The 24709-nt window shown below is 34.8% G+C and overlaps 1 protein-coding gene across 4 annotated transcripts in view; it reads right to left on the bottom strand.

Moving 5' to 3' along the window:
* The window catches only part of ATP9B (ATPase phospholipid transporting 9B (putative)), a 151601-nt gene that overhangs the window by 94404 nt on the left and 32488 nt on the right, over nt 1-24709 (bottom strand). For all 4 annotated transcript variants that reach the window (XM_062514181.1, XM_062513456.1, XM_062512636.1 and 1 more), the window contains exons 6-7: nt 16746-16804; nt 10294-10345 (exon numbers count right to left, since the gene is read on the bottom strand). In XM_062514181.1, the coding sequence (XP_062370165.1) occupies nt 10294-10345; nt 16746-16804 (111 nt within the window). The remainder of the gene's footprint in view (nt 1-10293; nt 10346-16745; nt 16805-24709) is intronic.

The following is a 24709-nucleotide window of genomic DNA, read 5'->3' on the forward strand; positions in this document are numbered from 1 at the left end:
AAATAGAGATGAAAAAGCTAATCTATGATGGCACTAACGTAGGGCCATGATATGCCTGACCTAGATTTGTCAAACAAAGGTATCATTAATCCAGAATAAGCAGGAACAATTCTACTTAGCGTGTGCTGAATTTAAGGCTGCAGTCAGAACAGATCTGAAGGATGTGTTCATGTCAAATGCTTCTGGGAATGGTGTACATGTATCAGTCACCTACCTGCCTCTAGGAATCCTGAAGAAAAGGACCCTGAACAAAAAATTTTGATTTGGAAATGTTGTTGGTTCTGTTAAGCAGAAAGATGGATAATTTCTCTGTAAAACAATTAGCTTAATATTCAGCCTGTTTAACAAGTAGGTAGTTTTTATAGCAAGTGTACTTCACACAAGAAACCCAAAATAGCAGTATTGACAGACTAAGACAAATTACTTCCAAAAAAGAAAATAACTCATTCTAAGTAAAATTGCATCACATGATTTTAATGGAAAGCTGTAATAAAAAAAAAAAAGTGTTAATCTTAATTACAATGAGATTTATTATTTGAAATATGTGTGTAAAGGGAATCTTAGCAGCCCTAGAGAAGTTGATTTAGTTTGCAGAAACAAAACTGTGTGTTATTTGTAGCATTTCCTGTGTTGGATTACATACATTCCTATCACATACACATTTTTACATACACACATATCACAGACATTTTTCTTTCAGAGATGCTTCAGGCAAATACTGTTCTGTTGTATACTTTCCTTAGCAGCCTAACAGTGCCCTTAAACAACTAGACAGACACAGAATATCCTACCAGTTATAAAAGTATAACCTAATGCTCTTTGTTAGGCAGTACCACTCTTGAATAATCTCAGACTGCACAATTGAATCCAAATACCTCAAAATGCATGCATCGATTCATGGTAATTCCATGCAAATCAGACTCTGAAAATGGCAAGCTAAAAGTTTAAGGTAGAGTGGCATGATGAAAAAACAGAGCTTCCTCCCTACTTCCTTCTTGACCATTAACTCTACTGGCTTTGCTTTTACAAAGAGAAGGTTGGACAATATGCTAATACTTAAAGCTAAAATATGCTAATACTTGCTTTCCAGGACTGGCCAGGTTTCTTGATGAATAGCAACGTGAAAAATTAAGATCGTTTTCCTGACTTAACAAACTAAACCATCCAACTCTTCCTGTATCCAAACTTAATTTTCATTTCCCAACTCCTGGCCTGGAAAAGGGTTTGAGAAAGCAGTTATAAGTAATGAGATGAGACACAAGAGGATCCTCAATTCAGGAAAAAAAAATCTTGCTAAGAAATAATTTATTCTGATTAGCATTAAAAAGCAACAAAGTAAATGACACATTATAAAAGGAGTTCCACACTTCTATCCTTCACTTTTTCTGCTCTTGCTTTGAGCAATAACTTTGAGCAGATCTAGTCTTTGACTGCACCTATTTAATCAGCATTTTACATGGGAAATTATTTTTCTAACATTTCTATTTTTAGAATTCACAAATATATTCAAATCCACAGAGCCTTACCAGTCAACCCACACATGGTATTTGTTACAAACATCAGTGTACACAGTAAAGAATAGTGTATAAGAAGTTAATCAACACAGACGTTCTGAAAATGATATTTAATGTTCTCTCAAAAAACATTAAAGTTAACAGACTTCTGGTTGCATATTATTTGCCAATTTGCAAGCTGAAAAAAGTTGACTTGCCTATAAGCACTAAAGTAAACTTACAGGACTAATTAAAATATGCTATAGCACATATTTTAATTTTATACTGTAAGGAAAATGCATCAGAGGGAAGCAACTATAATTTAGTTGTATATAGCAGATGTACAGGAATATGCATATTTTACAAGCATAATAAAACCAGGCACCCGAGTCTCGAAAAGGTATTGTTTTTTCTGCATAAATGCAGGGTTGAATTCCATACTCCATTACAGATATTGTCAAAAAACAACTGTGTGTACTTAAATTAGTAGAAAAAACAAACAAACAAAAAACCAAAAACCCCTCCCTAAAAATAAAATACTTTTACTTTCTATAATATGTAACTGATAAGAATTCCTAACAGTTATTCTTAAACAGAGATAATGCTAAACCATCACTACATGTCTGGGTTCTTCTCTGTCAAGTCTAAATAAATAAAATTATGTCTGCCTTCTTTCTCCAGAGCTGTATCCAATGAATTTTTTACAAATGAGAACAACAGTACAAGTAATGCCTTTCAAGCCTCAGCAAAACTGAATTATTAAATCTGTCTGCCTATATCCTATTACAGCCTACTTATGAATACTTGATTTTATTTTGTATAATTGACAACAGTTGTCAGGAAAGGAAGGTTTTAACAGCAATCAAATTAAGATCAACTGGTATAAGTGTCAGAGTGAAGAGCTTGTGTCAAGTGTTGATGAATTAATTGATGGGTCAGTGGGAAACAAGGCACGTGGAACTGCAGTGTCATAAACAGCTTTATATTTTTTGGTAATATTACCAGCCTTCCTGCTTTATGTGAAAAACATTGAAATAGATGGGTTATTACAATGTAGCCAGAAAAACACACTTTGACTTTGCACAATTTATACCAGATCATTTACAGACAACTTAATTTTTAAATCATTTGTATTACTTAAGTGACTATGTACATGAAAATTTTAAACTGATGACAAGGTGAATAGCAGCACCAAGACGACATATTGGAGTACAGAGTTTCATTTACTACTCTAATGAGAAGCTTTCAATTATGATGGATTCTAAGGAGGAACAAAACCACAAGACATTTGAAACATCTTAAACATTTAAGCTACATCACCATTTCAGAGTATGCACATTTATAGAAGACTGATTAAATTAGTTCAAAAGCATTAATTTCTCTTAAGACTGGGGAAGAGCTGTGTGTACTTGAGATATTTGATCTGAATTAAGAAACTGATGAAGCAATTGATTAATTGGAATTTAAGCCATCAGTCACTGGATCCATGAACAGTTTCATTTACATTCTAAACAATCAGCAGATGGTCTTATAGGATACCATGTATTAATACACAGTCAATATGATACCCCTAAACTCATCACAGTTCCTTATTGACAAGAACTCGGACATTTTTTAATCCAAGCTTGATCACACTGCATCTTTTTTGAACTGCAGTATTGATTCAGTACGCTTTAAGAATTTTTATCTCTATTAAAACATTATGGAATTTTCAGATACTGCAAACAAGGTTCCAAGTTAAAAAAAAAGTCTACATTTGTATCCACATTCTCAAATTTTAGCTTACTGATTTATATTATTTTGAGATATACAGAAGGATACTCAAAACCATTAAAGTTTTCCATTTAATACTATTTGATGCACCACTTTGCTCCATTATTCTTCTAATGCATACTAGCAATCTCTTTTTGCAGAAACCCATTGACACAGAAAAAAGTTGGTGTGCCCAGTTTACATCTTCAGAGTAATGACTAAATCAAAAAGTCTGCCATAGACAATGCTTAGAACACTGAACAAATTCTCACTTTTCAGATAAAATACGAATACTAACTAAACAGCTCATCATTTGAAAGTTTTGGCAGCACAGCAGAACTCACTGTCCCCATCAACCTCTCTTATGCACTTATGTATTTCTAAAGACCAGTAACACAAAAAATACACATACATCTCAAAGAAGAGTGCTTATAGAAGACATAAGGAGCATTTCATCTTCTGATGAAAGCAGAGCTCACAGGGGAGGTTTAGAAGAGCAAATGGCCCAATATACCAGTATTCACTGAGAACATGTTTTGCCTCCAAGATTTTAGCAACAGCAATAATAATCAACGTGAAGGACATTCCATTATTAAATTAGGGGGAGCAGTAATAAAAAGCCTTGGTATCTCAGAAAGCTTAAACACATAAAAGTACAAGTCAAAGGAGTCAACAAAGCCATCAGGTTACAATAGGCATGTGAAAAACAAGAGGATAAATTTTTAGTGAAATTTTAGCAGGGAAAAGCAAATTTTCCTTTACTGTTTACTGGTAGCTGGGAAGAAACAACAGACTCAGCTATGAAGATTTAACACTGGACTTTACAGATACTTTACAGATGATGTATTAGAAACTTCTACACAAGGAATTATTGAACTCTACTTTAGCAAGAGTAATTTTGTTTTTTTTTATTTTCAAAGCCTTTGACAAAATACCAACAAGTCTACCAGTTCTTAAACATTTTTTTTTTGCCTGACTTGCCCTGCCTCTAGGATCAGCTTTGATGATTCTCACCTTCAATTTCTCTACACTGTTCTCCAAACAGGAAGAATTGCTTGGGATTTTGGGACATTCAGATTGCTACCCAAGCCAAGCCATCAAATCCCCTCAAATTTCTGGGAAAATGCATTATCACTGGCAAATAGGAACGGGCTAATTGATGCCTAACACAATACACAGTCTCCTTACACATCAATTTTCTCAACTCTTATTAGTATTTTTTTTTTTAATATACAGAAAAAAGTTTCTTTGTTAATGCTTATTTTGCTGCAAATCTAATGAAACACTTGGACTGCAGTAGTCTGACAAGTATGCACAGAAAATAAAATAACTAGGGAATTGTATATATTATCATGTCTTCTAATAATATTATTAATCTATTAATCTAATAAAGAGAGTAGTATATTATTGGGAGCCTAATGCCTACTGAGACCACCTTCTTCCACTACATAACATTCATACTATCTGACTACATCTTAAACAAGTAGCTGACCACGTCAAATCACCAGTAGTCAGCGGCTTAAAGCAGATACCAAAACATTTCAAGCCTGAGTTAAATCAAAAGCTAAAAACAGAATAGGAACTGAAGTAGAGAAACAGATTAAAGTAGTTTGGACAGATTGTTGGCAGCTACTCATGCCCTGAAGATAAACTTTTATCTGGCCGTATGTGCAAAACTTAGCTCTAGTCATTTATCATTCTCCATAGCAATAGATTTTCAAAGCATTTTAGTTTCCAGACAGGTAGGTTTTACAACACTTGTTTTCTAAACATAATAGAAAATTCCAGAATGTGTGACAAATGCAACTCATTCAGCCTTATTATTCTGCAGTAGCTTGTTTTATGAAGAAATAAAAAGTGACATCAGCTGCACAACAGAATTCCAAACTGACATTTTCTCCTCTGATTTGATTTTCAAATATCTGAAGTTCCAAAACAGGCTGGGGCCCAGACAATTAATTTATTTGTAGAACACTTACTCTTAACTGTCCAGAATAAAGAGACAGTACTAGCATCACCTTTATTATATTCTTCCTTGCAGTGAGCTTGGAGTTTCATTTTTTGACATAAATGTTCTACTAATATTTGCTTTTCAAGACCTACAAAACTAGATATTTTAAACAAGTAAAACATATTTAGTGGCACGATGCTCTCTTTTTGCACAGAAATGCTTACAAACTCATTGTTTTCATAAAAATTGCTTTAATGAGCAGACTTTGTTTGAGATGGTAGACCCTGGAGTATGCCTTTACTGGCTAACTCACAGCACCTTCCAACAGAAAATCAACTTGTATGAATGATTATTTTAGCCTATATTCGCATTGCAGAGTTTATGTCAGTTAAATGGTTAGCATTTAAAATAAAAATTACATCTGAGAGTTATATTGCTACAGAAATGAATTGCTCCAAAGCCTCAAAAATTATTTTCCTGTTTTATTCCCACATTTTACTTATACCATTGTTGTTAAAGTAATTACCAGTAAAGAATCCTGAAAACTCTAACTACAAATTTTAATGCAAGGGAGATTACTCTTTTTGCTGTGATTCTGAAAAGCATAAACAAGCTTGTAACTAGTATTTTATGCCTGAGTAAGTATACCATTTTAAAATAGTTTCATAAGTGGAATTCAAAACACTGATCTATGCAATGGGAAATGTCCAGGGGGACCTTGACAGGCTGGAGAAATGGGCTGATGAGCAAGCACCAGAACAATGTAACAGTGGCCTGAAGAAAATGCAGCAACTGTGCAACCTGCATTACCTTACAAAGAATTAAAGATTCTCCATGAAGGATTGCGAGAATTTTTAAATTATTTTCCAGTTCCTTACTGCTTGCATTTCACAGCTGTAGTGGTGGACAGTGTTTTGCAATGTCCACACCAGTAAATTATTATGGACTGGATTTAAGGACAAACAGCACCCAAATTGGTTCATGATAAAAACCTTTGCATGAGAGTATGCTTGACAGCAGTGGAACTCATCAGCCACTGGGAGTTGCTCTCTCCAGAGTATCTCCTCTACAACTAAAATAACCAAACCTAAACAAAAACCTCTTTTGTCAATTTAATAGCTGTTGAGAAATCTACAGTAGCTGAGATATTAATATAAATTTGTGACTTTATTTTACTGGACTTCTACATAGACAGTTTTTTATGAACTTTTACAAGTTTGTTAAAAGAGAAATATTTTAATGCAGTACTCTTTCTCTTGAAAAAAAATACTACTTTTCCAGAAGTAGTGGCTACTACGCTACACGGAATCAAGTGTCTACCAAAAAGTTTAACTCCATGCAGAAGACGTGCTAGGTCAGGAAAGCTGAAGCTGACCAGGAAGACCATTTCACCCTTTGGAAGTTCCATTTCACCAGAAAATGCTGGTGAAGAGAAAATCCAGCTCTGCTCTTCATACCATCATAAAGTGTTCTCTGTGCCAAAGAGGACCTCAGGAACAGCAAAGAAGATTAAGCAATTCTTACCCCTGTAAAGATCTACTAAGGAAAGTCAGTATCCTACCAGCACTGCAATTAGTCTGTCATAAGCCTAAGTAGTTAGCAGTAGAACAGAAGAGAAACAATTCTTTGCAGTCCTGGTGTCTATGGAGCATATCACAAGACCCAGGCTTTATACCCCTTCCAGCTGCAGAACATAGGCAATTAGCCCCTTCAGCACTAATTCCATGTACAATGCCATTCTGCCATGCCATCTTTCTCCCAGTAACTTTTGACTTGTGGCCAATTTCAACCATGTATGACAGAGCAATGATCTCAAAATTAGGAAGTTCCCTGAGTTTCTGTGAAACAAGAGAGGATGAAAGAGCCATGTGAACAAAAGAAAAGCCAACCTGCCAGCTCCAATAGTCATCTGTTCTAGGACCTAGCAAAAAATGATAGCTAAAATCAGTGTTTGCTTAGCTCAGAACTAGCCATTGAATTTGCCAGCTTTTCACCATGAATAATAAGAATCTGAAGTTATTAGAGGCATGTAAATAAAAAGCTTGCCTGAAAAAAAAGTAAGTTTCATTCATTCTTTTTTAACACTTTGTAGTGACCCCATTAAGTCTGGATTCCTCTCAGAATTTCACATTTGAAAGTAAAAAGAGTACAAATATTCCAGAAACACCAAGTCGTACAAACACATGCACCAGATTTGCAGGAAGGACCAGACCCAGCTTATGTCAGAGCACGTGTAAGCATAGGAATGCCTGACCTGGATCAGAAGCCAGTCACTGCACCAAGGCACAGCCAATGTGGAGTGCAAGGAATGTAGCTCAGAGAAGAAAAGAGTTTATCTTTGAAAATGTTCTTGTGCTTTACACACACAGTATCTTGATACTCCCATAATGAAGTTATTAACACATGCTCAGTTGGCAGTTTCTGTGGACAATTATATAGTTATATGATGAAAACTGGAATGCCCTGTCTAGCCCTTTGATTTGTGATGGAGATGACATATAGACAAATGAAATGCAGAGAACATACAAAACAAATTAAAAATTATCCTGAAAGTTTTGTTATGGGCCACTTAAGATCTAGTTTAATTTCAGCAAGGGAGCTTTGTGTTGGTGTAACAGAGATCTTGCCTACTTTTGCTTAGCAGATTTATACTAAGGTAGTCAGTTGTTTCTGGCATGCTGCCTGCTTATAGAGAAAATGAAAATAACCTTTAAACCATCTTTTGCAGCCAGCTCAGTATGACCATTTTCTTTCATTTGGTGGAAGGCTGATAAATGGGACAAATCACCCAAATTGCTTGTCACTTCTGCCATATATAATGAATAAAATCAAGACTTAGCTGCAAATAATCCCCTCCTACCTTTTCAAACACATAGAACTCCAAAATATAAGCTTTTCATGCTTAATTTTTTAAAATTATTTTTATTTATTATGGAATCAATGAGAATCTTTTGGAAACCTCTGTTATATAGGAAGCTGGACAGTAGCAAAGAACTCACATTTGAGGAGTGATTTCCACCTGCTCCATTCCCCTGGGAAGCGATCCTAACTCAAAATACAAACAACTATCTAGCTGCCTCCATCCATGAAAGAGGAATATGAATGTTACAGACTGTCACATGAATACAAAAGGAAGTCCTGCCAATATGAGCCTTTAGACTATAACTTTTGTAAAAGTCTGATTAATAAACATAGGCATCTTAGAAATTAGATACAGGCACAAAATTGACATCAAGTTATTACATCAGATCTTTGAAGACATCATTCTACCTAAAAGAAAATGCACTTGATAAAGAAAGGGGAAAACACATCTAATAAGAAATTAGTTTTATCAAAATAAGCTTGGTACGCCAGGATGCAGCTTCTGCGGAGTTAAAAGTATGCTAGAAAACTGTAAAATTGCATTCGGGTGAGTTTCTGGATGAACTTTGTAAGCTGCCCATTTACAACTCAATTTGCTTCTTTTTTTTGAGTGATGACATAGGATATTGCAGTGCTGCAGACTACATTAATATGTAATGTAAATATTGAAGCTAGAAAATTGTACTTTACCCCAAAAGAAGCTTACAGTGAGGTTTGGATTTTGAGATTAGTTCAAACTCTCCACTTCACTCTTTAGAGATTTATAGTAAGAAGCTATAGTTAAACTGCTTTATTACACAGAAGATAAAATTACATATAGAACATAAAACCATGCAAAAACTATTACACAAAGTACTTAAAAGTTTCAACTATAAATTAAAGCATAAATCAGTCAAAACTGCAACATCAGGAAGAAACAATTACAGATGTAAGCGTTCACTCTTTAGTCAAAAAATAATTACTGCCATATGCTTGAAGTTTAGGAAATTAGTTTTGTGTAGTTTTGTTTTTAAAGAAGTGTAACACCAATAAAACTAGTTAACCTGTTGCTTGTTAATAGAAAATTAGATTTTTTAATAGATTATGGTTCTTAGAATAAAAAGAAAGCCCATGTATCCTGAACCAGAGGCTGGTTAACAAAAATGGAGCTTATATAAGACCACTAGGAGACTTTGTCACTCCAGGCCAGTTATAGATAATCACTGCATGTAATCAGCATTAACATTACAGTAATTTCTTCTTTTAGCAATTATATAGCTCTACCAGAGTTCCGTAGGCTATCAGAAATATTTTTGTCTTCTCTTTCAAATGATCTCTACAAATTTAGGCTTTTATCTGAAATATATGATAGAACTCTAGTGCCACAGTGAAATACTATGTGCCACTAATACAGGGCTTACCAATATCACAGCTATTAGCTTTGTGAAATTTAGTGCTGTCTGACAAATACCAGACAGTTCTTCAGGATCTGAAGAGAAATGGTAATATAAAGGAGGAAAACTCATTTGAGTTATACACAGGGGCATACAGTAGTAATTTCCAAACTTTACAAAACAGCTATAATTTATAGGGCTCCTATAAAGGAGATATTTGTTTCTCAGAGATTAAGAGTACTCCCCTATCACCATGTGAAGAGAAATAGAGCTAAAAAGCAGCACTTTTTCTCTCGCGCTAGTATTTTGGCTTTTTTTTGACTGACCAAAAATGGCAGTATTATTTGAATAAAAATACCCAAAAAAGTTATTTCAGAAGTTCAGATCATTGAAATAAATGTTTCCAAAAATAGTTATTTTAAATACATATTAGTAGGTTCAGATTTGAGTTATTTTCAATTTAATAACTGAAACACATTCACATGACATTTAAATGTATGTTTCAAGATGATGACCAGTTGTGAATAATTTAAAATAATGTCAAATCATACCAATCAAGCACAGTCTTATAAATATATTTGCTAAATATTTTTTAGCATTTTTAATATTTAAACATTTTTGTTAAAACAGCTCATAAAAAACATCCACGTGGGGAAACAGTCTCATGTTCACAGTAAGATTATTCCTGTTTTACAGCCCAAAGACAATGTGTTTGTCACGTATGGACTCTCTCCCACTAATCTGATGAAGGTGGAGCTCCATCAGTCTATTTAACCATTTCAGATTGGCCACAATGTATAATTTAAAATTTTACCAAAATCACCAACTTATCATGTAACTAATACGAATTGTCAAAACATACCAGTTTTTTCTGAGGTTCTAAGGAACACCATGTCAGATGGGATTCGTTGATTCTGAGAGAAGAAGAAAAAAAAAAGGTATATTTTTTGTAAGTAGGAAAAAAAGTGGATTCCAATCAAAAGTCCAGTAAGATCTATCACCAAAAGGTCACAACTGGATTGAAACTCAATTAAAATAGGATTTCTCACAGTACTTTACATTCAGCATTTGCAATTCAGAAATCAATATTTTAGAAAAATTATACCATAAGCAAACAACATCTAATCCTTTTAGATGTTCTTTATAAGTGAATCATGAATACCTGAAGAACACATTAACGTTCTCTTGACTGAAAAGAGTACTTCAAGTATATAAATGCATAAATAAGAAGTGCCTTAGAATAGATAAGAAATATATCTAAGAAATATCTTAGAACACAGCTTCACTGAGCAAAACTCTGACATTCAGTTAGCACACGTAACAGAAAAAAAAAAGGTAAATTTAAAATATCTGTCTTGGCACTGAAGTCACAAATATTATGTATACCAAGCATTCTCTCTTCCAACACACACAAACACACACAGGGGAAATAACAAATTAGGGAACAGCATTTTCCTATTCCACATATGTAAAATGAACAGCATTTCCTTCTCGCTATCTAAGGCATAGAGTCATATGCACAGTCAGATGTACCTGTTCTGCCACTTCCTTTTCCAGCACAGAACTGTAGGTATCAAGTTTTTAATTATTTGTTGATCACAGGAAGGCCAATCTAAGCTTTTGCAGTTTAAACAAAATGAACAATACCAGTCTCCCACACACATGGCATCTGCTACATGACTGCCCAAATCCTCAGCTCTCTCTCCACTTGTTCCCAAGGCATCTACCAGCACCAGTTACACATGGCCAACACAGGGTTTAGGAATGAAACAATGGAGAAAGCAAAAATAACCAATATATCCAAATCTGCAAGACACAGGACTGAAAAGGAAAAAAAAAAGGTTTTCCATAAATCCAAAGAAAGCTTCCCAAGATCAGCATGCGACCACAACAGTGCCATTTGGAATAGTGTGATCTGAAGAAGTCTGCCAGAGTCAACTGCCAGACTATGTGTTATATTGGCTTAGCTTCCAAAATAAGATGATGTAAAGTCTCTGAATCTCTGGGTACTTCTCACCACTTCTTGTAACATACTCTCAGCAACACCAGCTTATAAATGGGACTGGAAGCAATTGCAACTGCATTCTTTATGGGAAGTTCAGTAAAGAAGGGGCCATAAAAGGTGACAGAGAGCATTACTATCACAAGCAAAATGAAGCTTGAAAAATGAGGAAGTTGGGAAACACTAAAAAATAATGCATGTTTTAGTTTACCTGTAAATTCTACATAGGTAGCAAAAACCCTTCTGCATAACTTCAAATGATTCATTTTTTATCCATTAATATTTCCTGATTTGCTGCATTTCCCATTTTAACTCTTTATGCTTTTACAGATAAAATTCACTTGCTTGTATGCCAACAGTATTCCCCTTGAAGAGGCTGTTCATCTGTAACTAGTACAACATTTTTTTTAATCTTGCCTCATAAGAGCCAATAATTAAGGATGTAGTGAAATTTATTATCCACCATGAGCCCAGATTTAACTTGGAATATCTCTCATTCAAATTTGGAAAAAAATGCAGAAAAAAATATTAACCTTAAACTATATTATTTTGCACCTTTTAGAAGGAAAAAAGAGAAAAAGGAAAAGGCAACTTCAAAATTAAATAATCCTGTCCTTAAATGACAATAATGATTAAACAGATATCCAGGTTTAATATAGATTAGCTATACATTTTTGCAGCTCCCCTGCCAGCTCTGACAAAAATCCATTACACAAGTTTCAGGTTACTGACTTCATGCCTACAAACTTCTAGTTACTTGTAAACAAGCTAAAACACTTCACCAACATCCAAATATTTTGCAAAAATAACAGTTAAATGATCTAATACTGAATTAAACAGAAGTTCTGGTTATACAAAGGAGGTACCAACTTCCACAGAGGCCACATTTCACTTGGAGTAAATGATACATTCGCCCGGCTCAGAGTATCCAAGACACACTTTATGCCTGACAAAACTGGGCAGAAACATAGCATATCTGAAGTTGGAAGGGACCCATAAGGATCACAGAATCCAACTCCTTGCTGTTTTAAGGACTATCTATGAATAAACCATTTGACAACGAGCAATGTCCAGATAGTCTGTGAACTCAGACAGGTTTGGTGCCATAACCATTTGTCTGGGAATCCTGTTCCAATGATGGTCCAGCCTCTCAGTGACAAGCCTTTTCCTAGAACTTCCTCTAACACAGCTTCGTTCATAGAATCATAGAATGGTTTGGGTTGGAAAGGATCTTAAATGTCATCTTGTTCCAACCCTCTTCCATGGGCAGGAACAGCTTTCACTAGACCAAAGTTGTACAAAGCCCCATCCACCTGACCTTTAACACTTCTAGGGACAGGGAATCCACAGCTTCTCTGGGCAACCTGTTAAAGTGTCTCACCACCCTTACAGTGAAGATTTTCTGGCTACTATCTAATCTACACCTACCCTTTTTTAATTTAAAGCCATAACTCCTTGTACTGTCACCGCATACCCTTGTGATTCCATTTCCTCGTGTCCTGTCGCTGATCACCAGATGGTGATCAGCAACTCGTCCTCCTCTACCCCCCAGTAAGAAAGTTATAGGCTGTGACCAAATTAGTCATGTGAATATTTTTTCATCTTAATACAAAAAATACATATTGATTTTGCCTTCTTTTGTGTTCTGCCTCGCTCATTTTCCTTTCCTGTAAAATAATGAAACCTTCTCTGTATAAATGTATCTGAATGTATCCTGCCATGTAGAGAAGGTTACAGACTGACTTGTCTTTGAAGTATTTAAAACTGATATCTTGTTTTATTATCAGGATTTTCATCATTTGGAAGTGGGCAGAAAGACACTGCAGGAGTACTAGGTACCAAAAACATCATCGCTATTACTGCTGACAGCAAAAATAGCCCTGCAGATACATACCTAGTCACTATAAAAGAGTGACTACACAGAAACAGATGGCAAGTATGCTACAAAAATCTTTAACATCTCATTATGGAGAAAATTAAATTCTGTTGTACATTGTCACAGCCAAACAGCAGCAGTATATCAATCACGTTAGCCCTCTCATGTCATATTTATCAAAGCAGAACAAGTTAAAATGACAACACACACAACTTCAAGCATTCAGAAACCCATGAAAAAAACTACATAATCTCAATTACTGTGGAGATGATACCAGAAATGCTTATTAACATATACTGAAATTTGAATATATAAGTCATGAAAATTACTTGAACACATTGTTTTTCTTAAATCTGGGCAGAATTAGAACTCCAGAAAAGGAGGGCTTCCATTTATCTCCGTGTTTGCAGACTTCCAGATTCAGCCCTAGAGATCTAACTACAGCCAGCCAATGGACAATACAAGGCAAGTGCTTCCCCAGCTCCAGGGTTCCCATGAATAACTCTATGCCATCCAGGAATACCAGCCAGACTGGTAAACAAGAAAACCATATAGACATCTATACTTTCCTGCAATGCAGGCTACAATATTCACTTAAAAAATACTCTTCTCACAGCTTTCAAATTTCTTTTACACTTTACTCATGTTATTGTCATGAAATTGTTATTTACATAAACTTTTCCCTAGTCAGTCTTCCAACTCCCCTCAATTGTACATAGCTACAGACCCTTGGAATTCTGCATTTATCATCCTTTCTTATTCATTCATGCAATGAACCATGTACTTTTATCATTAACTAAAACACTTCCACTCAATTCTGAGTTAGAAATAGAAGAGGCACTTCCAGTTGTCTGCTTGGATCTGAACACTGTGAAATCCTGCATGTTAGCATTAACTGCAATCCTTGTATATACTGGATTAATTTCACTTTACACCCAAGGTTAAGAAAAGAATTGTATACCTTTGCAGGTCCAAGAAAAGCTCTCAAGGTTTTAAGAAAATGTGTTACTGTTCTCATGCTTTAAATCGCTATTATGTGTTGTTATTGTTAAATGCTGGCCCATAAATGTGCAATTATTATTAACTAAATATGTTATTAAGTGTTATGCCTTCCTCACATCTCCAAAATGTATTCCAAACAGTCAATAATGTACAGTGTCTAAATAACAATATCTGAACTCAACAACTCATCCCTTCAATTGTCTTGTTTAGGAACACTAATGGACATCTGTGCTTCCACTGGAAACTAAAAATGTATCTTAACACAAGCCAAGGACAACACCCAGAAGTAGCATGACTGTTCAAGGCAGGGGACCATTTTTCAGCTAACAGATATTAATGTCTTTCAGCATTTAAAATTGGGCAATATTTTAATTTGTTCAGGCTTCATCCCACCTAGTAATAGTGCAATATGAAATTTGCAGTTGAAACGATAGATGTACTACTTGAAACTATTTTAAGCATATTAAAGTCACTTAAGAAATATTTTAGAATTAATCAGACTATTAAAAAAGGACAGTCACAGGATATTCAAACTTTAAATGTAGAAAAGACTTTCACTTAAGTTGTTAGTATTTGTGATGCAGTCACTAGTTAACATATGGATCTTCAGCTCAAGTGAGTCATTAATTTCACTGCAGAAATGCTGTTGATGCATCTACCAGTCAAATACAATGTTAACTTGTTTCTCTGTCATTAGAGTGAGCAATTGAACATTTCACTCCTGACTGGTTCTTTGGCTTAAAAGTCATACTCTGAAATTGAAAACTGCTTGCTCCAACAAAATACACTCCTCAACAAAACCAGAAAACATTTAATTTCATTAGTCTGAAAGCACACCCAGCTAGGTCAAAAGGAAAAAAGGCAGCTCTGCTGGGACAATAGGGAGCGTGAAGCTGAAAGACTACATGCATACCATTATATGCATCTTACTGATATATCTGAATAAAATCTTCATCAAAAAGCACACTACTCATACTTTCTCCAAATCCTTAAGCAGTACTTTTTTTCATTAGAAACTTCAGGTACTCACAACATATGAGCCCTAAGCTACTGCAAATACTGTTCAAATAGATGCTAATGACCAACTTTGTGCATGACACAATGATTACCGAAGTAACTCCACTTTTCCAGATTCTGGTATAATCCAACAGACATGTGGATCACAGTGAGTTTAAGGGAAGGCAGATTACCTAAGTAGCCATCAGAGTCTTCCCTACACTCTATAAATACGAATTCCAGGTTTAGAGTTCAAGAAGGGCCAAAAGATTCCCTAATAAAAATCAAAGCAAATATCTCAGTCTCCTAGAAGTTCTGGAATAGCAGAAGCAAGCAGATGCAAGCCAATTCCACTTGCACTCTAAGGTAACAAGGTATAAAGCAAAACAGAGGTAGAGGTCAGACATACCAGTGCCTACCTTGTGCAGCTTGGTACTTGCTGCTCAGACAGGCCCAAAAAGTTCTAAGGTACACAGAGTGGACCAAAAAAAAACCCAGGAAAAAAAAAAGGCAAGAAATGCTGCAAACCACATGAAAAACAAAACAAACCAAAAAAACTTAAGCTGAGAGCAGCATGCCAAATGAGACTTGGGTGTATTGCTTTTTTCTTTGAACTAGAGAAGAAATAGTAAGGAAGGAAACTGAAGTTTTCCAAACCAAGCAGAAGTAGATACAAGCTTTAATTTGAGGTGCCTCCTTCCAGTCTCTCAGTGGATCAGCTCTCTAATAAAAAGTGTGATGGGAAGTAGTTCCAGGAACCCAGCAAGTGAGTCACCTTTCCAGAACTAATTTAAGCAAAAAGAGCTACCTCTGACAACAAATTTAAGCTGACTTCTAAGGTCACAATAATTTCTTAGTAGCCCAGAAAGGCAACTGAAATAAGCCCATCTTTATTAAAATGTTAATATAGAGCAAAAAAAAAGAATTCACAGCTCTCACTCACCATCTGCAAACAAACTGAAAAGCTTTCTGTCCATTTAAAAACATATAAACTTTTTTATTATATAATTATATATAGTTAGCTACATACAATATTAAAATAATACAAATATGTAAATATATATATATATACACGCATAAATAAAGATTATCCTAGAAAGTTTCAGACAGAGAAACACTGATTCAACCATCAGAAGGAAGGTATAAGAAAGGAGACAGCTTAAACCATTCAGCACAGCACATGTCAGGGAATTTAATTCTGTATTTCCTTCAAAGACTGATTTAAGCATATACCTATTCATAGAACATAAATATATACATTCAGTTAAAATATAGTTAATTTTATAATAGACTTCCTTGAAGATTCTCAAATAGGACTTGAACTAAAATACTAGCTAGTTAGGACTTCACAGATAAGTACCTTGATACACTTTTCTTCAGAAGATAATTAGCATGTTAATAATCTTTAGTCACTAAAATATATTTTAAAAGTATCAACCTTTTCCACTATGATGAGGTCTCCAACTTGTATGTCTGAACTCTTAACTTGCACTTTACCTTAAAAGAAAAAAAAAGAAAGGTAATCAACATTAATAAAGAATAACAAAATATAAATCCCAGAACGCAAGTGTTATTTATAGATGTTACTGTTAAGTAAAAATGTTACAAGTTATCCAAAACACATCTCGGCTGAACACATTGATAAATACATTTCATCTGTTTGAATAAACAACCCAGTGATTAAAAAAAATTCCAGTTTTGTAACCAGTTAGCTATTGTAGAAGTATTAGAGGAAAAAAAAACATATGGGAGATGCTCAAGTCTGATCTACAGTATCTGTAATAGAGTTGCAAAATTGGAAAGAGGAATCTTTCACATCTACCAGACAGCAGTTCTGTGTCTGACAAGAATTGTTAGGTTTATAGTAATGCAGCAGTCTTGCACACAAGTTGTTATTCACAGCCCAGTTACCAACAAGTAACTTGGCTTGACCACTAAAGTTCCTGATGTAATTGGCACTGTCTGATAATTTTGGCAAAGAAATGCCTAAAGATCTAATTCTAGAAAAGTAAAATATCAAAAGCTGTAATAGAAGTTTTTAATTCTCTAAAGCTGCCCATTCAGTAACTGCTGTGAAGAACTCAGTCAAAAATATAGAGAGCACATTTTCCAATTTAATTTCCATACATTCTGTAGGGCATTAGTATTTATAAGACTGTTAAGTTTTAACATTCTTATTTGAAGGACTGAAAAACTGAGACAGAGAGGTTAAGCTATTGCCCAAAATATGTTATTAGTACTGATCTCATTAGAATTCAGGAGTTCTAATCACGGGCCTACAACTCCAAAATAAATTTGCTTCCCTCAGTTAAAAACACCCAAAACCCAAAATCTCCTGAGGATATAAACACACAAACATATTTGAATAGCCTGCTGAACTGAAACACACTACCTGTAAGTATGATCTTCCTTCAACAGAAACACTACCATGATTCCAAGCAGCAGGTATAAGATGGCAAGTCAAAACATAGTAAGGTGGCAGTGTTCTAAATTACAGGTAGAATGAATTAGAACAGAAGACACACAAAAGCACAGAAGGAGCAGCAGGAAGTTTGAAGTTTAGTCAAAAACACTATGAGTAACAGATTTGTCAGTGCACAGTCACATCTCTATTACACTAAATATAGCAAAAAAAACTAGAGTAGGATGCAAATCCATGAGACCTTCTCATTACAACTCTCAACAGAGAGAGACCAAAATTCCTTACATTTACATTCAGTAAAAGGCAGTAAGATTCACATTATGAGTAATTATTTTGAGTACTTGCTCTTTAAAATTTCATGCAAAAGTAGCAGTTGCTTTGTCTAATTCAGTCAATAATAGATGTACTCCTGTGATATACAGCTAATACTTAATACACTTTCCATTAAAATAGCCCTTCTAAAATGTGCAATGTCAGCAAAATTGCAATTTTTGTTTGACCTGTCTTCAAAGTTACTTCTGAGAGGCAGATTTTGCCACTGACAGTGTCCTCTTACACTAGTTAAACTTTTCAGTTGCCAGAAGCACTTTCTGTCATCTGCTCTCATATATAAGACAAAGGCTATCTTCAATAGATAAATTTGTGAAGGGAGAGGAAGTAGCTGAAGATGGCAGAAGGTATAAAGAGCTGTAGCAAGAGCATCAGCAACTCTCTACAAGAAGTTTGAGATACCTATGCAGATTAAATGTGTCAACGTATCAAAAACTTTTATTTTTTTAAAGTAACTAATACTAAAGTTCAACCACTAAAACAAGTCTGACACAAAATCAACATAGTTCACCTACTTACCTGCACAAGCCTGTGAATTCGCCTTAAAAATTCTGAAGTTTTGACTAGAAGTAAATAGTATATACCAGAAGAAATATTGTAATGTTACTTTACTTACTAAGTCTGTGGCTTTACCAAAAGGATAGAATTTCCTATACTGTTTTCCATTCTTCTGCTAACAATTTTCATCAATTTATCGGTCACACTTGATTATAGCAGTAACAGCCACAAAAATTCTAGTACGAGCTATGTCAATTCTCAGATCTACACCACTTATACAATCGTGTATGAGCAAAACTATTCAGAGGTACTAACCAAATGCAACTCCTGGCAATTTTATCAGCTTAAACAATCAGATTTTCAACAGTCAGGTCGTAACTGCATCTGCAGTAAAGACCACCGAAAGACCCTAAGCCTGAGAGGCCAAGAGAAGGTACAACATTCAAGTGCAATATGATGTAGGGCAGACATAAAGCAGAGATTTTTGGTGCCAGGTACACCAAGAGGAACCCACACTGCACCTTTGTTTTTATTTAATCTAGCAAGTCCCAAGAATTTCACTTAACAAATTGAAAAGCTTCCTTTTTTTAGGTGCCTTAGTATAACAGAACAGAATGCTCTCTTTATTAGACACTAACATGTCTTGCTGGATCATCCTGTACATCCTCACACATAAGGAAAAGGCCTTACATACATACAGGACAATTCAATAAATGTGAACGATGGGATATACTACAACATTAAATACTAGATGGTAAAATGTGGCAGTAATTTTAAAAGTGACCTAAAAGTGAAAGTCAACACATAACGCTTTATTTTAGGCTAGCAAAAATGAGACTCATAAGACACCATTTCAGAGAACATTAAAATAATGCACTACATCTTAGTGAAGATGCGTTTAGAAAAAAAAGACACTGAATGTTATTCACGGCATAAATTATTTTTGCAAACTATTTTTTCTCTAAAAAACATCTCCGTAGCAAAATACACTTCACCATCTGTGTAATTACCAATAAAAAGTCCAAAGCTGTCAGAAGTGGCTGCGCATCCAGACTTTATAGTCCACCAAGGCGCAAGGCTTTTGCCTAAAGCGATGTATAAAATTACACAGAACAGGAACACTGAAATGTGTCTGTAGTAAGTCATTATACTCCTGAGATAAAGCCAGTTTAAATGAACTGCAATGATTTGAAAAACTAATAAATATCTCATATGTGCTAACAAGTACTTTGCACAAAAAAATAAGAAATGAAGTAAACAAAATGTGGGCATAAACTATGCTTCCTTTTATTAAAAAGTGTCTCCATCTCCCAACTGCCACTCTTGAAAGAACAGACATTTCTCAAAACAGCATTTTCAAGTTGTTCTAAGTTGCTATTACACCTTACCCATGGTACCTATAACACTGTCTGAAGTACAGGTTGTGGAGTTAGCAATAGCGCTCATCTCTAACCCATACATACAAAACTCTTGATTGATGGCAGTACAGACCACGTGGAAGTTCTTCCTGATATCTATTAGCCTGAACTGTCAGCATAATTAGAGTACACATAACAACGAGGAGTTGGAGGAGAACAGAGCAGACAGGCAGTGGGGGAAAACTTCAAGTTCCAGTGAGTCGAAGGTGAGGATGCTGATCTTTCAGGGCAAGTGCTGTCTGCAGGTTGTTTTTTTCAAACTCCATCTTACATAGTGAAGCAAGGTTTGTCTTTAACGACCAATTGTAAAACTCCACAAAAAAGCTTTTCTAGCTTCTCTCCTATGTGTCCTGTCCACTCCTGGGTAAAATTCTTCCTTATCCAATCTGCTCAATGTTGCAAAAATGTGGAATAACAGTTCCCTTGATTTTTTCTCTCTTCTGGCCTATATTCTATTTTTTTTTTTACATTAAAATTTCAAGTTCTGTTTCTGTTGTTTGTACTGATTCCCTAATCAGACAAAAATTTATATGAAGTTTTAAAAACTTGTCTGTTCCAAATGGTCTGAATGTCAGGAATAAAGTCCTCAGTAGGTCTGAAATGTTACAAGCAATAAATACCTGATGCTGTACCTCTAGATTCAGATATAATGTGGTTTCTTAATGCACTGGCTTTTCAAAGCAGAGAGACAACCTGTTCTTGAAGAGCTGAAATTCTTACAAAAAAAATTTAAATCACTGTAGGTCTCCAAAAGAAACATATTAGCTTTCATACTTTTTCCTCTTGTACAGCACTTACTGGTTATTGACATTTTCTTAATTTCAGTTTTAAATGTATGCTTTCCACTTTGTTACATTCCTTAATAGCCTTTAAAGATACAGCCAAAATATCTTTAAGTGTTAAGTCTTCAATCCTGGATGGAATTACTTCATTAAACTTATCTCTCCTGACATTCAATTTTTCTTTTGCTTTGCAGGCTGCAAAGTGAGAGTCCTGCAACATGTTAAACATTATAAGATAAAGTGAGAGATGCAGGTCACTTCTGCCACTAGTAGTTGTGGCTATTATAGTAAGTTATTTTCTTCTTGATCTTTTTTTTTCTTGGAAACTTCAGTAACACTGAACAGATAAACTTAACAAGGAAAGGTTCAGAACTTCAAGAATGGAAAGGGAGAAAAGAAGTATTAAAATTGCTTTACAATTTTATTATCCAGTTGCCTTTGCACAGGCTAATGAAATAGATAGTAGCCTGTTTATAAACTTGAGGTCATTCTGCTTCAGAATAGCAGTCTTTATAAACACTTAACTGGTCATACCTAAGTGCATGAGAGAAGAAACTGTGTCAAAAGTATAATGATCCTTTAGGTAAGAAAAACAGAAGACCTCCCAAACCTGCATGCTTAGGTTTAAATTTTTTCCCACTGCAGTTTTCTACTCTACAAAAGGATAGGTAGGTGAACTGCTCTGAAACAGAAATTCCTCCTTCCAACTTAAACTCGAATGCTGACTGAAAACTGTCTATTAAGAATCTGCAGACTTCCATATGCAGCAAAGCAGATTTTGCAGCAAACATCTCAGTAAGACCAGGACAGCAGAACTTCTCATACACTGAACAATGTCATATATTCGATAACATAATCAAGTAAACAAGGGAAAAGAATCACACAACAGACATGAGACAGGAAGACTTAATTGACTTACTCACTTTAAAATTTCAGTGCATTTACTGATTTGCATGTTTCATTGCTTGCCATGAAGGGTTTTAAGAAATAGAAACAATTCAAACTTCATGTTTAGCAGGTTCACCAACTCAAAAAATGCAAAGTTACACACTGCAAATCCAACAAAGGGTGACTGAGTTTTGCCATGTTACATGACAAATTGTGAACTGCATATCACTGGATACCTCACGAATCAGAATTAGCCTATGGATGTTAATATAGCCAATACTTGTCCAACTGCAAATAAATAACACTTAAGAGATGTCCCATCCTCCTTTGATTTCCTGCCCTGAACAGCTCTTTACTATTAAAAAAAAAGCTGTTACAATAAATATTCAAGTTTTTTAATTTCTAGAAAGAAATTCTAAGTCTTCAAGAGTTACTAGCATGAAAACCCTTATCTTCAATCTTACACTAGCAACATGCAAGTCATAAGACAGCATTCACATTTTACATGTTTAGGATTTCTCAAGACTAAGGAGGACTCCAACAGAAAGTTAAGCCTGATAAGTAGTCACAGAGCTCTCAACTTTAATCTACTGCAGCACTTTATAAAAAAAAATTTAGTTTACAAATCCATCTACCACACTATCTTTATGGAAGTAATTAATCCAAATTTAGATCCCAATAACTTCTATTGCGACAAATATGGTAACTTTCCTTTAGTAAACACATAATTTGGAAAACAACTAACTAGAAATTATTTTCAATTAATTTTCAGTTTTATCAACCAAAACCGAACACCAAACCTTGTTAACTTTAAGTTCTCCCACAGTCCAGTTTAAGCATGGGCAATCTGCTTAACATCTCTATGTCAGTTTCTCTAACTTTGATATAGAAAAAATAAATATTTCAAATAAAAGACTGTAAAACTATCAAAAGTCATAAAATCATTAGGGAATATAAAGACGCTAGAGCAGTATAAAGTGCAGTTCCACTCTGAAAAGTGACTCTTAAGAGCAGCATCAGTTTTCAGGCTTTTAATTAAATCAGTATTGAGTTTGCTCATTCACAAGTAACAAAGCCTTCTTTCTCCAAACCATTAGCCTGTACTTTAGTATAGCAGGCCTAACCAAATTTTTCCACTTGAAGAATACTGTCAATAATAAAAATTTAGTAATTATATTAAAAGTCATTGCTAAAAATAGTATATGGAAGCACAGTACCTGACTTTATTAATTTACACAGATAAATAAGATAAACCTACATCCTTTTGAAACATGTAATAAATTTGGTCTAATACTATCATGGGAAGAAGTCCCATTTTTTGGTATCAAAATTTTATCCCCCCATTTCAGAATACCTCAGTACGGAAGAACCCTATATTAGGGAAAAATTGCAATTTATCACTAGTCATGATTTTATATATGGGTTTGTGGCAACTTGTAGTACAATCCTGAGTGGTGACTGGAGTAATGTTTTCACTCTTAAAACTGGTCACTACTTAAAACATTGTTAGTTCAATGATCACACATAATCGTCAACATGGGATTCAGACTTCAGTATAAGCAGAGTTCCTGAGTTTTCTGTAGAACATCAGTCTTCAAAAAACACACAAAACAGAACAAAAATCAAATATGAATTCATGATGGCACTGGCACCAAAATCTGAAAGTCAAAATAGATAAACACTCCTGTAGGTTAAATGCTGCCATCCTTTTTTTTTTTTTTAAGGGGCATTTTTAAAGCTTCTTCTTAATAAGTCCCTGCTCTCTATGTGTCAGTTCCTGATATAATTGCTGGGTTTTACCTATACACTATTGTATACTATAGTACTTTTAAATCTCTAATCCAATTTTCATTGACAACTTATTTCTCCTTATTTCTAGGAGAAACCACAAAATGAAGTGTTTTTCAAATACACATACCCTCACAAAATATTTCATGAGCAGAGAAAGAGGAAACTGTAATTCCAAAACTTCTACTTAAATGCTGCTTAAATGTCTATTAGCTCTAAACATGTTTAAAAAAAGAGAAGCACAAAAGGCACCAAACCTTGCTCTTGAAAGAGCAAATGTCAGTCTTGACATTTATATCACAAAGGTAACTATCAACTGTACATGTGCTTCCTGAATTAAGAATTTCGGATTCCTAGCACTGTTGCTGAATAGGGTAGGATTGTACTATCTGTTTCAAGGTGGGTGCTCAGCAGCCTACCGTAACAGATCTAAAAAATGAATAGGCCAACTAGCAGTTTAAATTACAACTTTGAAACAAAAGCCACGAAGAGTCCATTTCCTAACAGACTGTATTAATGACTGCAAAAAAGATCCAGATGCCAGCAGTGCAACCCTTGTGTTAAACAAAATATAACCAACTGTCTCATATGCCAAATTTCAACAGATGTACTTCTAAATGTTGATAATACTATTTCAGACTGACAAGGAAAGGAAGAACATGAGACTATTCCCTACAGTTGCTTCCTTCAGTATGGAAACTCCAGAAAACAATGCAAATATCCATACAGCAAGGAAGCAGCATGAATGCCTCTCAGTTGCTAGGTTAGGCCATCACTAATGAGACTACTGACTGTTCGTTTACCTTCCAATTACTCCAAAAAATGGGAACGTACAGAACATAACTGTGTTAACATTATAAGCTTTTAATACATTTTTTTTTCTGGAGAGAATATTATCCAGAGCTACTTTAAGAGTTTAGTTTCTAGTCAAGATTCCAAGACCTAGTGATGTTGCTCTTCCCACCGACTTTCAGAAAATAGTCACCAAGATATACTAAAAAGTGTGTGCTGGGAAAAAGAAAAATGAGTTTACATTTGGCATAATGTCTGCCATATAATATAACTGCCTGAGGTGCAACCTCACATTCCTTTAACTTCCCACTAAAGAATTTTTATGCCAAGGAAAAATCTCTAACAGAGAAAAAAAAAAGACCTTTTCATAGTAATAGCAAGGTCATATTGTAAGGTTATTAATTAGATTTGATAATAGGTTATTAATTATTTTTTTGCACCTTTCTATGTGGTGCTCTGTTCTGAAAACTACAGTAAAAAATGC

Source organism: Cinclus cinclus, chromosome 1 (genome assembly GCF_963662255.1).
Source record: "Cinclus cinclus chromosome 1, bCinCin1.1, whole genome shotgun sequence".
Taxonomy (NCBI): domain Eukaryota; kingdom Metazoa; phylum Chordata; class Aves; order Passeriformes; family Cinclidae; genus Cinclus; species Cinclus cinclus.